This window comes from Stegostoma tigrinum, chromosome 2 (genome assembly GCF_030684315.1).
Source record: "Stegostoma tigrinum isolate sSteTig4 chromosome 2, sSteTig4.hap1, whole genome shotgun sequence".
Classification (NCBI taxonomy): Eukaryota; Metazoa; Chordata; class Chondrichthyes; order Orectolobiformes; family Stegostomatidae; genus Stegostoma; species Stegostoma tigrinum.
Genome location: NC_081355.1, coordinates 158,848,931 through 158,863,737, shown reverse-complemented (window position 1 = coordinate 158,863,737; position 14,807 = coordinate 158,848,931). Strand labels below are relative to the sequence as shown.

The following is a 14,807-nucleotide window of genomic DNA, read 5'->3' as shown; positions in this document are numbered from 1 at the left end:
CCATTTGGTATAGTTACAACCACATTGCCATTCCCAGCCAGACCCCTCCTAATCCCCCTATCTCCCTGCATCCTTTAATATCCCATCCTGTCTAATCCCAATCTTTCCCCTCACTCCCTGCACCCTTTACTGCCCCACCCAATCTACTTAAGCTGTAGTTGAAATTAAATGATATTTTGTAAAACGTGTTACAACAAGAATAATACAACACCTTACAAGACAATACTGAAAGGCCCAGTTAACATCCTTGTATACCCATAGCCTTGAGATGAGACGAGGGATTGCAAAGAGATTCCTGTAGACAGGAAAGGAAAGACTGAGTACAGGAGATTTCCGTTCATTGTTCTTCATGTCATTTTTCTACAATGTATCTGTATGTGATTGCAGAAGTGTCAGGGTTGATGATTTACTATATGTATCAGCCAGACATGGGGCAGAGATTGGACAGGGATTAGGCAGACATGGAACAGATCTGGGATCAAGTGCCAGACAGAATTCGGTTTGGCCAGTTTAACGTTGAGGTTGTTTGAATAAACACAAAGTTAACTTGCATATCTGAGTTCTCCTGTGGTCGATGTAAGAGAGTTAACCACAATACACTCTCCCCTTCACTCTCCCCACCCCTTTAATATTACACTCAGTCTAATCACACTCTCCTGCTTATATCGCACTCCTTTTTCCTGATTTGAGTTTATATTGTGTTTGAATTGCATTGAATTTCAATGTGTATTTGTCAGAGCCTTTAGTGAAACTGATGGGCCTTACGTGAATTGACTCCATCTCCAGTGGTTGTGTGGTTTAGACAGAATCTGAAATGAATACTCTCTGCTTCTCTTTGTTTAGCCTTACATTGATTTTTTCACCCATGAGACGATGATTCACCCAGTCACCAACCATCCAGCTCACAAGCGAAGCTTCATTCCATCGCTCATCGAGAAGGAAAAGGTAAGACGAAGCAATTATTTCTGAGTTGGGCATTGGCTGTTGAACCATTCTTCTGTATCTCTCATGAAAACCAAAAGAACTGCGGATGCTGTAAATCAGGAACAAAAACAAAGTTGCTGGAAAAGCTGAGCAGGTCTGGCAGCATCTGTGGAGGAGAAAACAGAGTTAATGTTTCGGGTCCGGTGACCCTTCCTCAGAGGAAGGTTCTGAGGAAGGACCACTGGGCCCGAAACATTAACTCTGTTTTCTCCTTCACAGATGCTGCCAGATCTGCTGAGCTTTTCTGGCAACTTTGTTCTTGCTTCTGTATATCTCTTCCTGTTACCCACAAGGGAGCTAGAACAAAGCAGCAGCTTAGATAGTTGAGATCTACAAAATATGAGACTAAGTGGTAGCCCATGCACACTGAAAAGTCAATTCAGAAGGTAGCCCAAAACCTCTAACTATCTTGACTTTACCTTGTGTGAACTGACCGCTTCCAAAATTGCTTCACGTAATTTCCTAAAGTTGCAATTGTGCACAGATGAGCAACCTGCAATCAGAGTTACACATTGGTCAAATCCAATCCTACTCATATGCTGCGAACTAAGTTAAAATTGGCCTCTACAGTTTGTCTGTGTGTGTGTCTGTGTGTGTGTGTGTGTGTGTGTGTGTGTGTGTGTGTGTGTGTGTGTGTGTGTGTGGTTTTTACGAGAAGATTGTAATTGGTGTGGGACTTGAGGAATGAGCAGGAATAAAGCTAAGACTATTTTCCTTGACACAGAACGAATTAGAAGATTGGCTTGCATTGAGGATTGGCTGTCTGACAGAAGGCGGAGAGTTGAGATAAAAGGATCTTTTTTGGAATGGAAACTGGTGATGAGTGGTGTCCCGCAGGGTTCAGTGTTGGGGCCGCAGCTGTTCACCTTATATATTAATGCTCTGGATGAAGGGACTGGGGGCATTCTGGCGAAGTTTGCCGATGATACAAAGATAGGTGGACAGGCAGGAAGTACTGAGGAGGTGGGGAAGCTGCGGAAAGATTTAGACAGTTTAGGAGAGTGGTCCAGGAAATGGCTGAAATTCAATGTGAGTAAATGTGAGGTTTTGCACTTTGGAAAAAAGAATACAGGCACGGACTATTTTCTAAATGGTGAGAAAATTCGCAAAGCAGAAGTACAAAGGGATCTGGGAGCGTCAGTCCAGGATTCTCTAAAGGTTAACTTGCAGGTAGAGTCCGTAATTAAGGAAGTGAATGTAATGTTGTCGTTTATCTCAAGAGGGTTGGAATATAAAAGCGGCGATGTGCTTCTGAGACTTTACAAAGCTCTAGTTAGGCCCCATTTAGAATACTGTGTCCAATTTTGGGCCCCACCCCTCAGGAAGGACATACTAGCCCTGGAGCGTGTCCAGCGGAGATTCACTTAGATGATCCCTGGAATGCTAGATTTAACGTATGATGAATGGCTAAAGATCCTGGGATTGTACTCGTTAGAGTTTAGAAGGTTGATGGGAGATCTAATAGAAACTTACAACATAATGTATGGCTTAGAAGGGGTGGACGCTAGGAAGTTGTTTCCGTTAGACGGGGAGACTAGGACCCGTGGGAACAGCCTTAAAATTAGAGGGGGTAAATTTAAAACTGAAATGAGACGACATTTCTTGAGCCAGAGAGTGGTGGGCTTGTGAAATTCATTGCCACGGAGTGCAGTGGAGGCTGGGACATTGGATGCCTTCAAGGCAGAGATCGACAAATTCTTGATCTCAGAAGGAATCAAGGGCTAGAGTGCAGGGAAGTGGAGTTGAAATGCCCATCAGCCATGATTTAAATGGCGGCGTGGACTTGATGGGCCGAATGGCCTTACTTCCACTCCTATGTCTTATCATCTTAAGATGATCTAATGCAAACTTTCGGACAAAGAAAGGTATTGATACAGGTGGGGACAAACTATATCTGTTGGTAATTGGGTCAGTCATTGGCAAAGTAGTTTAAAGGGGAGTTGACTCACTCAGTTGTCTAGATCAGGAATGTTAGATCCTGACAAGATGGTGGAATTTGACTCCATCAATAACTCCAAGGCAAATTGGACAGGTTCTTGATAATGAGGTACTTGCAGAGTTATGGAGAAAGAAGTGGGAATGTTGGGCTAAACATGATTGCATTTTCAAGGAGCTAGTATAAACCTGATGGGCCAAGTGGCATTCTACTGTCTTGAGTCATCACAGCATGTAGGTGGATGAAGGGACTTCATGTAACATCCCAGTCTCTTTGGGGAAAGAAACTTACCTTGTATCAATTAATTTGCTTTTCTTTCAATTGTTTCCACGTTACTTGTGCTACCCACAATGTTGGTTGGTCAGCCTTCGTGTCAAACTAGTTTCCCGTTTTAGGATTTGTCTGGTGTGCCCCTCCAGCCACTAACACTGCCCATTTATTTGTGCTGGCCAAAACGTGCTAGCTAACCTACATGAGTAGCAGGATTTGTTTGTACTCCAGTCCTGTAGCTGGGTTTGAAGCCTGAGCCTTACAGCTCAGAGAGGCAGTGCAACAGTGCAGTTCCTGAAACTCACCTTCTATCAGTTATCTAAGGCATTTTTAACAGAGGCTTGACATCAACTGAAAACTTTGAATACATCTGCTTGTCGGTCAAGTAAAGTACTGTATTGAAATTGATGACTAGGGAAGAATATTGTTCTTCGATCCGTATGTTGCTTCCATTATACTGAAACTGTGATGTTACTTTTCATCTCTCTTCCATCCTACAGGTATCAAAACTGGTCAATGCAATAAAAATGGGCTGGATCAAACCACGCAAGCCTCGAGATGACACGCCACAGTACTATGACTTGTGGGCAAAGGAAGATCCCAATGCAATCCTGGGACGTCATAAAATGCACGTCCCTGCACCCAAGCTGAAGCTCCCAGGGCATGAGGAATCTTATAACCCACCACCTGAGTACTTGCTAACAGAGGAAGAGGTAAGGAGTTACTTCCTCTACTGGATGGTGTGGCCACTGTGTGCTGCCTTTGGTAGGTTAAACGTTACGTTTGATGGCTGCTCATCCACCGCCATTATTTTCAACTGCTTCTAGCTATCTTTGGGAAAGCAGTCAATATCCCTTCCAGTGCAGGTACAGACTGACATCACATAATGTGAGACATGAAGCAAACGGCCTCCCTGGACCTAAAGATGATGCATTGGAGGGGAGCACTGATGGTTTTTATAGGTTTTTTTTCTGCTTCATTTCCTCCCACCCACCCTTTGTTTTTCATTTACCGGTGGGACACAGGCATCACTGGCTGGCCTGCATTTAATGCCCATCCCTTTTACCCCATCCTTATCCTAAAGAAGCACATAAGCTATTCTCCCTCACCCCACTTGGATGGTTATGTGCGCTTCCAGCTGGCTGTCTTAAGCAGCCGTAATGTATGTATGTGTGTACAGTAAAGATATGGCTGTCACCTCTGGGAAAATTAACAATGTCCGTACAACCAATTGACAGAAAAGAAAATACAACATTGTGGCAACTTTTATCTGTCTTTGAAAGAATAAGCTGAACAATCTACCTGATTCATGTTGCTGTTGGAACAAATATCGACTTGTCTTTTTCATTACTGATATCATGGGTGTGTGCCATGGAGACGCAGGGATGAGGTAGGGATATGGGGAACCACCTCCCTTGCATCTCTTTATTCCCAACTATATTGTGGAGATTCTGGTGTTGGACTGAGCTGGACAAATTCAGAAGTCACACAACAGCAGGTGCTGAAGGAGCAGTGCTCGAAAATCTTGTGATTTTAAATAAAATCTGTTGGACTATAGCCTGGTGTTGTGTGACTTCAGACTTAATTCCCAACTACTTTGTGCTCCCAGTGCAACTTAAGCAGTTTTTAGATGCAGTGTGACAGTGGTCAAGAAAAGCTCTTCATGAGCCCCTGGATCCACAAAATTTAAACTGGACAAAGCAGCAAATGAGGAACAATAGCAGAGATGAGGTTTTCAGTATTCTATTGCTGTACGTAGTTCTGTCGTCGCAAGTTAGATATTGCTGCCGTAGAGACTCCCTTATAAATTGTGCCTGTTTCTGAGGAGGAAGAATCCTAGATAATTAACTCATTCCTTTTTCTTTACCCCCCCAGCGACATGATTGTTCTCTCCACCTCTGGATATGATCTTATAGAGTGCAGTCATCGTTCGTGTCCAGTGACCCAGAAACAGGAACATGCATGCTTCGCTTCATTGACTCCCTTATTCCACCTGGCCTAATGTTGCTTGCCCGATGTTTGTCTTTTTGCAGAGACTGGCCTGGGAACAGCAGGAACCCGAGGAACGGAAGCTGAACTTCCTCCCACAGAAATTCACATCTTTGCGTGCCGTGCCTGCATTTTCACGCTTCATTCACGAACGCTTTGAACGATGCCTCGATCTCTACCTCTGTCCACGACAAAGGAAAATGAGGGTAGGTTCATTGCTCTTTCATTCTGGGACCCTGAGGTGCCAAAGTAAAGGCTTATGTAACTGTTAAATTTACTTTCAAGATTGGTCAGTTATTTTTAGCGACCTGCTTCTGCATTAAGCCCTTTGAAGCAATTGTTAATTAGTGCTATTATATGGAGAAACACACACACACACACACACACACACACACACACACACAGAGCGAGTGTTGGTCAGTGGATCAGGAAGAACTAATATTATTGTGGGTTCTCGAGGGGGGCAGCCAAAACTCCGTGTTCAATATCTCGTCTAAAAGGCCGCAGTTCTGACAATGTAGCTCTCCCCCGAAGCTGTCAGATGAATTGTTGATGCAGTATGTGTTTTGCTCAAGGGTTGTGAATAATGTTTTTTGTCTGTGTTTTGCTGATCCCAAGAATTACACTGCTGAGGATTCTGCTTAATTTGACAGGGTTTTTATTTAAACTTTGTTGGCTTTCCTCTAGGTAAATGTGGACCCTGAAGACTTGATACCAAAGCTTCCCAAACCAAAGGATCTCCAGCCTTTCCCAACCACTCAAGCACTGGTGAGCACCATCCACGTGGGGAGCTGTCTGCCTTTGCACTGAAACGTTCTATATAAAAGGTTTCTTGTATGAGCACCCACTTTACACCAATTGTGAACATGCAGAGGTCGTCTGGTGGTATCAAGTGGCCATGTCTTTTTTAAATTGTGCATTGCTTCGCTGCGTAGGCCAGCATTTATTGCCCATTTCTAACTGCTGTTGAAACAATGATCTTTTAAAGGAAATGGATGCAGGTAAGTTTCCCTACCTTTGGGTGTGAAGTATGTTTCTCCTCACTTGTGTTATATGGTTGCGGGGTCACCAGCTCTAAAATGCTGGGGTGTCCATGATTGGATCAGATGGAAACTTCTTGTCAGCTGCCGCATATTCTGTGAAGCGAGGGATGATGGTACCTTTGGCGACTGTCATTATATTTCCAAATCATAGACTCAGACACATAGTGGCCACAGAACTTTGTGTGTATCATTGAGACCGCCTGTCTTATCTTAGGACTAAATTGAATCTTGTTATTGTACTTGTGTCTGTATTTATTTATATATACTCCTCTATTTATTTTTAAATTTATATGTTGCTGCTATAAACACAACTTGTTTTTGTTTGCAGCCCATTGGATTTTGTGTATTATTAGACCTAGAATTTTTCTGATGCTTTCCAGAGCTACTTTGGCAACATGCTTCGCTGTACCTCCAGAACTAAAAGGAGGCAGTGGCATAGTAGTAATGTAACTCTAACAATCCAGAATCCTCAGCCAATGTTCTGAGGACATGGCAGGTAGTGAGAAATAAACTCGGTAATGTTCTGGAATAACGAGCTGGCCCAGGGGCCATTGTTGATTGTGACTGTGACTGTAATTCCTAAAGTCCTTCAAGGAAAGAACCCCACCATCTTACCTGGTCCAGCCTACATGTGATTCCAGGGTCAGCCAAGAATTAGTAGGAATCTCTACAGCATGACAGTCCATATGTTGTCTCATTGCAGGTCACCCTTCTGAATTACAGAGACTATAGAGAAAAATCAGGCTACTTATTTAGAAAAGATAGATTGGCTGCAGAGATGATGGAATTGTCATCAGTGGTCAGAATCTATATTGTTAGCAGTTAAACGTAACAAAGGTTCTATCGCACTAATACAAGTAGTGTAGATCACCTAGTAGAGGGAGGAAAGCGAATAAAAAAACAAATTGGAGAACTGAGTAAAAAATATAAACTACTCTGATATTAATTGGAGAGAAGAGGTTGGAATTGGGAATACGGAAATGGACTTTCTATGTTGTGACAATGTGTGAAGGAAAGATTCAGTCTGAAATGTTAAATATGTTTCTGTCCACAGATGCTGCATGATCTATTGAGCTTTTCGAGCTGATTTTGTTCTTACTGCAGATACTGGAAATCCTGCATTATTTTGCTTTTATGTGGGATGATTTGCTGTTTGATCTAGTAATGTGGGAATGAACCAGAGCGGAGAGGTGAAATTGAAGATCAGCTTGACAATAGTGACCATAACATAATACACCAGAGAAGGACATAACTATGTCAAAAACCAGATTAATATCTTGGATCAAAACTGGTTTTGATAAGACGACATTAAACTTTGGAAGATGAAAATAAATAGTATTGGCAAACAATAATTGTAGAACAACAATGGGAACAATTTAAAATCGTTTAGAACAGGTTGGAAGGAAAATATGTTCTGCTAAAAGGAAAGAATAGATGAAACACTTTAGACTCCAAGGATGGAGAGGGAATGTTGGGGGTTAAGAAAGAGGTTTGTATATTAAGTACAATTGCAGCCAAGGAAACAATAAAAATCAAAGGAAGAAAGAAGTTCGTTTTGAAAAGAATTAGGAAGACAGAGTAACTATAAATTTTCAAGGAACATAAAATAGTAGCACACTTGGCAGGCATATCAACAAAAACAAAATCTGTGATGGGACCACTTTAAGGAACAAGTGTTGAGGGAGATAAGGGACACACCGCCTAGTATCGCTTTCAGGCAGGAATCTCCATACACTGCATCTCTGATGGCTGACAATGTCATTCCTGGAGAGGCAAGTTCTGCCACAAGCATTGCACACGAAACTATCCAGCACGATGGCGTGTTGTTTTGTGTTGCCAAGCCGCTATAGCCACTGGCCACCATGGTGGTACATGCCATCTCAAAGGAGGTGTTGCTGTTTAGGGCCTTCATGTCATAATTGCAAGCATCCCTGAAGCAGAGTTTTGGGTGTCCCACAAGGTGACTGTTTCTAAAGACATTGCAATCCAGAAAGGCTGTGGGTGTGTGACTGTCTCTGTCCTGCAGGTGTGCCCCATTCAGTGAAATTGCTTTGAATGCAAACACATTTCAGAGCTCTGCTTTTTGAGAGAATTGCTACATCTGTGATTTTAATCCTACCAGGATATAAAATATTCGTCTGATGGTGCCATGTTCCTTTGGTACTTGCCTTTCTGGTGGACCAGTGATCCTGCAGTTCTCTGCAAGCATGGTACTCCCTCAGAGGAGGAGCACTGGCAGTGTGGCTTTTCCTCAGTGCCAGCCTTTCAGTAGTATGGCACTCCCTTGGTGACAACCCTCTGACAGTGCTACTTATTCCATATTAAGGAGGATAAGGCTTGAGAAACTGTGTTAATGTCTTTCTAGAAGTGGGGCCTTTTGAGCCAATCTGTTTTCTTAAGCCCCCTATCTTGCTTCCTTAGAGTACAAACAAAATTGACTGTTTTGCTGTTGCAATTAAATGTTTATGAGCATGTTGGCAGACTGACCTGTCCCTGATTTCACTTGCTCCTTTTTTTTTTAAAATAGGTTTACACAGGGCACACTAACTTGGTGCGGTGCATCGGTGTCTCTCCCAGCGGGCAGTGGCTGGCCTCGGGTAACAGCACATTCCTTTCTTTTCCACATTACATCTTTGGTTGTTAGTGCTCTTAAAACAACAAATGAAAGGGGAAGTAAATGTGTTAAAAAGGAAGCTGGAACATTTCTGTGGGCACTCTACTCTGAGCGGCAGCTTTCCAGCCGCTGAAATCATTCTGCATGGCACTGAGGTAATCGAGTTATTCCACAGCTCTCTGAGATTGTGAGTTTGTGTCTAGCTGAGGAATGAACTCAGATTGGAGAACTGCAAATCTCTTCCATACAGTCAGAGGATGCCAAGTAAACACAGAAATTTGCTCACTCTGATTATTTTATTTTCCGTTAAGTCTTAATTTAAAAGATGTGGCTTTTAAACACCCATTTGGGGGAGGAGTGCAGTCTGCTCCCAGACATCTGCTCACAATGAGCAAGTTGTTTCACTGGCTGGTGAATGATTTATGTAATTTGATTTTTGTTTTTTTTAATGTTATTGTAGCCTAAATTACATTTACAATAGGTAAATGACATTTGCAAACATGAATTGATTTTGTTCAACATATTTAACCATAAAATGTTCAAGGATTCTGTGTGATAAATGGTCATTATGTGACTGACTTTACGCATTACCTTTGTATTATGTCACTATATCTGCGTTTGAGTTCCTGTGGCCCAGTGACTATTGTTATTTAGACATTTATAACATACTTTTCATGATCTCAGTGCCTCAAAGCAGATTTCGGACAATTTAGTCATCTTCGTAATGGAGGAAATGTGACAGCCATTTTGAGCACAGCAAGATCCCACTACCACACATCCAATTAGTGATTACATTTATTTGATTGAGGGTTAACTATTGGTCCGGGCTCCCACGGCTTTGAAAAGACTGCACCTCTGGCAGTGCAGAAATCTCTCCGTAGCCTTCCTCCTAAAAGTATGAGTTTAGTCATTGCACAGACAACAAGCGATAAACTGTAAGCAGAGCAGGCTGAGCACTCCCAGCTCTTTCAATGTCTCTTTGAGAACTCTTTAATGTTGTGCACACAAGTGGAGCTTTCGTTTCCTCTCTTGTCTCACAGACATATTCCAGTTTGGGGTAATGCACAGTACAGTTTATCTGTTCTAATTCCCCAGCTTCCCAATTTTCTGACTGCTTCCCACAGGCTCTGATGACAGCACAGTTCGGTTTTGGGAGGTTTGCACAGGCCGTTGCCTAAGAACAATCGAAGTGGAAGGCGTAGTGAGAAGCATCGCTTGGAATCCTAACCCGGTTCAGTGCCTCGTGGCATTGACTGTGTAAGTACACTGTAACCTGGGTACCAATCATTATTTGAATGATTATGCAGTTACTAGTCATGTATTCAGCATGTAGCAGGGTAAAGTTGTTGGAAATAAAGTTATGTTGTTCATCTGGGTGTAACGCATGACAATCAAGTTGATATACTTTGAGGGGTCTGCATCATTTGGGTGTGTATGATGGGGCCATCATAGAAAGATCTTAACTCTAAATCTATCCCAATGTTGTATGTATGAGAAAAGACTGGATCGAGTGGGTTTGTACTCACCAGATTTTAGGAGAATGAGTGGGTGGGGGAATCTCATAGAAACATGTAAAATCCTGATGGGACTGGACAGGCTAGATGTGGGAAGATGTTCCTGATGTTGGGCAAGCCCAGAAATAGGGGTCACAGTCTAAGAATAAGGGGTAAGCTATTCAGGATTGGGATGAGGAGGCATTTCTTCATGTGGAGAATTGTGAACCTGTGGAATTCTCTCCCACAGGAAGCTGTTGGGGCCAGTTCATTCGATAGGTTCAAGAGGGAGCTGGACATGACCCTTGCGGTGAAAGGGATTAAGGGGTACGGCGAGAAAGCGAGAATGGGATACTGAGGTTGTGTGATCTGCCATGATCTATCGAATGGTGATACAGGCTTAAAGGGCCGAATGGCCGAAACCTGCACTTATTGTCTATGTTTCTCTATTTCTACATACCCGCCTTGTGAGTTTAGGAGACAGTGTACAGAGGGTTTGCTCTGTGTCTAACCCCATGCTGTGCTTGCCCTGGGAGTGTTCAATGTTGAGCGTTTGTAGGGAGCATTATTCAGTTATTGTTTACTCTCTAGTAAAACCAGCAGTGGGCCCCAGGGGTATAGGTCCCCAGTCACTAAAAACAGCGTTCAAAGCCCATGCATCAGAACCTTGTCAGGCTGCAGTTAGACTTGATCTCCATATTTGAAAATAGATTAAAAAAAGGAATAGGATGGGGTGATAAGGATGTTTCAACTTATGGAGAAATATTGAATTAGTGTCCAGGATTAGGTTTGATTCCGTGCATGGAGAACATTTGGGGAATAGTGATTGCAACAAATTATGGTGACAGCCAATTTAAAATTCAGCCTTGCTTGCAGTGTAGCTTACTGGAAGCTATTACTACACAGTGTGCAGTTCTTTGCAGACAGAACAGGTACATCCACTGCACCTGTTTCAACTCGGCAAAATAGGTGACAACCATTCGTTGGCTCATTGGTCATTGTATTGCTCAGAAATCAGTGTCAGGTATTAAGCAGAGCTTGGCACTTGACTGTCAATCATTGCTAGTTAGATAATGCTTAGACCGTAAGACATAGGTACAGATTTGGACCAGCCTATCCATCTGGCCTGCTCCACCTTTCGATCGTGGCTGAAATGTTTCTCCATTCCATTCTCCAGCCTTGTCCCCGTAATGTTTGATACTGTTACCATTCAAGAACCTGTCCCTGTCTTATGTGCACTTAATGACTTGGCCTTCACAGCCCTCTATGGCAATAAGTTCCACAGATTACCCACCCTCTGGCTGAAGGATTTTGTCCTAGTCTCTTCCACTAGTGGAAACATCATCTCCACCTCCACTGTATCCAGGTCTCTCAGTATTCTCTAAGTTGTAATGGGATCCTGCCTCATCCTTCTAAATTCTGAATACACACCCAGAGTCTTCAACCACACCTCATACGGCTTTATCCCCAAGATCGTTCTTGTAAATTTCCTCTGGACCGTCTCCAACATCAGCACATCTTTCTTTGGATACAGGACCCAAAACTGCTGACAGTATTCCAAATACAGTCTGACCAGTCTTGCACAGCCTGAGCAATACATCTCCACATATTCTAGCCTTCTTAACTGCCAACTGAACCTGCGTGTTAACTTAAGAGAATCCTAAACTAGGATTCCCAAGTCAATTTTGATTCAGATTTCCAAAATGTTTCCCCATTTAGACAATAGCCTGCACCTCTATTCCTCCAATCAAAGGGCAGCACCTTGCACTTTCCCACATGATATTCCATCTTTGCTCACACTCGTAGCCTGTCAAAGTCCTTCAGCAGACTTTCTGCTTTCATCTCTTCACCTACCTTTGTGTTGCCAGCAACCCTGTCCCCAGTTCTTTCATGCATGTTGTTAATGTGACATGTGAATAGCTGTGGTCCCAATGCCGATACCTGTGGAACTCCAATTGTCACCAGCTGCTATCCTAAAAAGACCCCACTATCCTCTCACTCTGCTTTCTGCCAATAAGCCAATCCTCTATCAATGCCAGTCCCTGTATGGCACCTTGTCAAAGGCTGTCCAGAAATCCAAATAGATCACATCCACTGGCTCTCCTTTGTCTAATCTGCTCATTACCTCCTCAAGGAATTCTAACAGATTAGTCAGGCATGACCTCCACATGCCAATGCCAATGCCTCCCCCTCTCTCCCTATTTATTCCAGTTCCCTCTCCCCTTCCCCCTCTCTGATGAAGGGTCTAGGCCCGAAACGTCAGCTTTTGTGCTCCTGAGATGCTGCTTGGCCTGCTGTGTTCATCCAGCCTCACATTTTATTATCTTGGAATTCTCCAGCATCTGCAGTTCCCATTATCTCTGTCTCAGGCCTATTTTACCATGAACTACTCCACTATCTCATCCTTAATAAAGAACCCTAAAATCTTAGCAATGACTGCGGTCAGGCCATCCTCCTCCTTATAGCTATCCTCTTATCTGCTGTGCCTGAAAGTATGGCCTTTCTATACTGTCTGTTCTATTACTTGTTCTGGAGGCCAGGTTGACCGGCCTATAGCTCCCTATCTTCCACCTTTCTCCTTTCTTAAACAGGGGTGTTACAATAGCCGTTTTCCAGTCCTCTGTGAATGTCACTGACTCAAGTAATCCCTGAAAGATCACCACTAATGTCTCCATCATCTCTTAGACTACACCCAAGTTCTGAAGGAGATAGGCAATCTGGTCCAGGTGATTTAAGCTCTTTCAGATCTTTCAGCATCCCCAGCGCCACCTTCTTGGTGATAGCCACAACACTCAGCTCTGCCCCTGACTCTCTTGAAGTTCTGGTATATTGCTGGTGTCTCCCACAATCAGGGTCCACATATGAGCTGTTCAGTACTCCTGGTAGATAAGAAGGTTGGTTTCCCTTCTGGTTTTTCTTGTGAAATGTCCTGATGACTGCAAGCCAAAAGGTTCGGCAAAATTAGTTAGTAATAAATTCAACAGGGAAATAAGATGAACCTTTCCCCGAAGAGTGGCTAGAATATGGATCTTACTACCACTGAAAGTCATTGTGTATAACACCAACAGAGACTAATTGAGCTGAATGAACCTATCCTAGGCTGTATCTAATTTCCCAAATAAAAGCAAAATTCTACAGATGATAGGAAACTGAAACAAACCCAGAATGCCAGAGAAACTCAGCAGGTCTGGCAGCATCTGTGGAGAGAGAAATAGAGTTAGAGTTTTAAGTCTGATATGACTCTTCAGAATTCAGAAGTAATGATGAAGAAGAGTTACATTGGGCTCCAAATGTTAACTGTGTTTCTCTCTCCATGGATACTACCAGAGCTGCAGAGTTTCTCCAGCATTCTGTGTTTATTTGTATCTAATTTCTCCTGTGCCAAGCCTGGCAGTGTAGATCTGAAGAGGGAATGTGCTTCAGATGGTTGCTGGGTTAATAATGCAGATTGTTTCTTCACTTGAGTCCTCATTGTGCAAAGAGTAACTGCGTGTTTTGTTTTTATTTCTTCAGTGAGCAATCTGTTATCATTATTAATCCATGCTTGGGTGATAAGTTGTTGTATAATGCAACAGACCAAATCATTGCATCATTTGAGAAACCAGAGGAAGAACCTGTCCAACCTGTGGAATGGACTGCTGCTGATGGAGATGCTTTTGACAAAGGATACCGGCTCATCATCAAACACAACAAGGTTACACCTTTGACACGTTCCCACATCGTGAATTGCTCTTTGTTTTCCATGGAGTGTGATGTAGTTCCTACCTGCATTTCTTTTCTGTCCGGAATTGCATCAGCAAGGCCTTTTGTCTAGGTTGGATTTGGTCATGTATCCCCTTTTCCCTTTATTTGGAGTGTGATATTCTCAGATATTCCAACTTCCACATTTACGATGTAAGACAATAAGCAAAAGGAGCAGAATTAAGCTATTCTGTCCATTGAGTCTGCTTGGCCATTCAGTGAAACTATGGCTGACCTGATAGCCCTCAACTCACTTGCCTGCCTTTTCCCCAGAACTGAGAGTGATCCTGTTTCTACATGTTAAAAACGTCAAGAGTTTGGGGATATTGCAGTATAGATCAGCTATGATCTCATCAAATGATAGAGCAGTTTTGACGGGATGAATGTGCTTTTATTCTCTTCGCATTTCTTATGCTATTACGTCCCTCTGGTTCCTGTCCTGACACTGAGTAGGCATTGTACATTGACAGCTACCATCTCAGTCAAGTAGTAGGTGGGGTAACAGGATGTGAGACAGTGATCACAGTAAGTCAGAGAGGTCAAGCCCATCTTTCACAGTGGATCTGATTTAAGCCTGGCAGTTAGACTGGGCAATATCCAGCAAAGGGCTGTTTGGGTATAGGTGGTGTGAGCGAGGCCTGTTCTATTGACATAAATCCAAACAGTGGAAGGTGGTGCTGTGGTGGTAATGTCAGTGTGTTAGTCACTTAGAGGTCCAGGTTAGGCCCAGATCAATT

General features: G+C 43.0%; 1 protein-coding gene across 1 annotated transcript in view; it reads left to right on the top strand.

Annotated features, from left to right (window-relative positions):
- Window positions 1-14,807, top strand: part of bop1 (BOP1 ribosomal biogenesis factor) — a 160,599-nt gene that overhangs the window by 134,216 nt on the left and 11,576 nt on the right. The window contains exons 6-12 of the mRNA XM_048552036.2: window positions 844-945; window positions 3,691-3,903; window positions 5,224-5,385; window positions 5,867-5,947; window positions 8,750-8,819; window positions 9,961-10,093; window positions 13,843-14,023. Coding sequence (XP_048407993.1) covers window positions 844-945; window positions 3,691-3,903; window positions 5,224-5,385; window positions 5,867-5,947; window positions 8,750-8,819; window positions 9,961-10,093; window positions 13,843-14,023 — 942 coding nt within the window. The remainder of the gene's footprint in view (window positions 1-843; window positions 946-3,690; window positions 3,904-5,223; window positions 5,386-5,866; window positions 5,948-8,749; window positions 8,820-9,960; window positions 10,094-13,842; window positions 14,024-14,807) is intronic.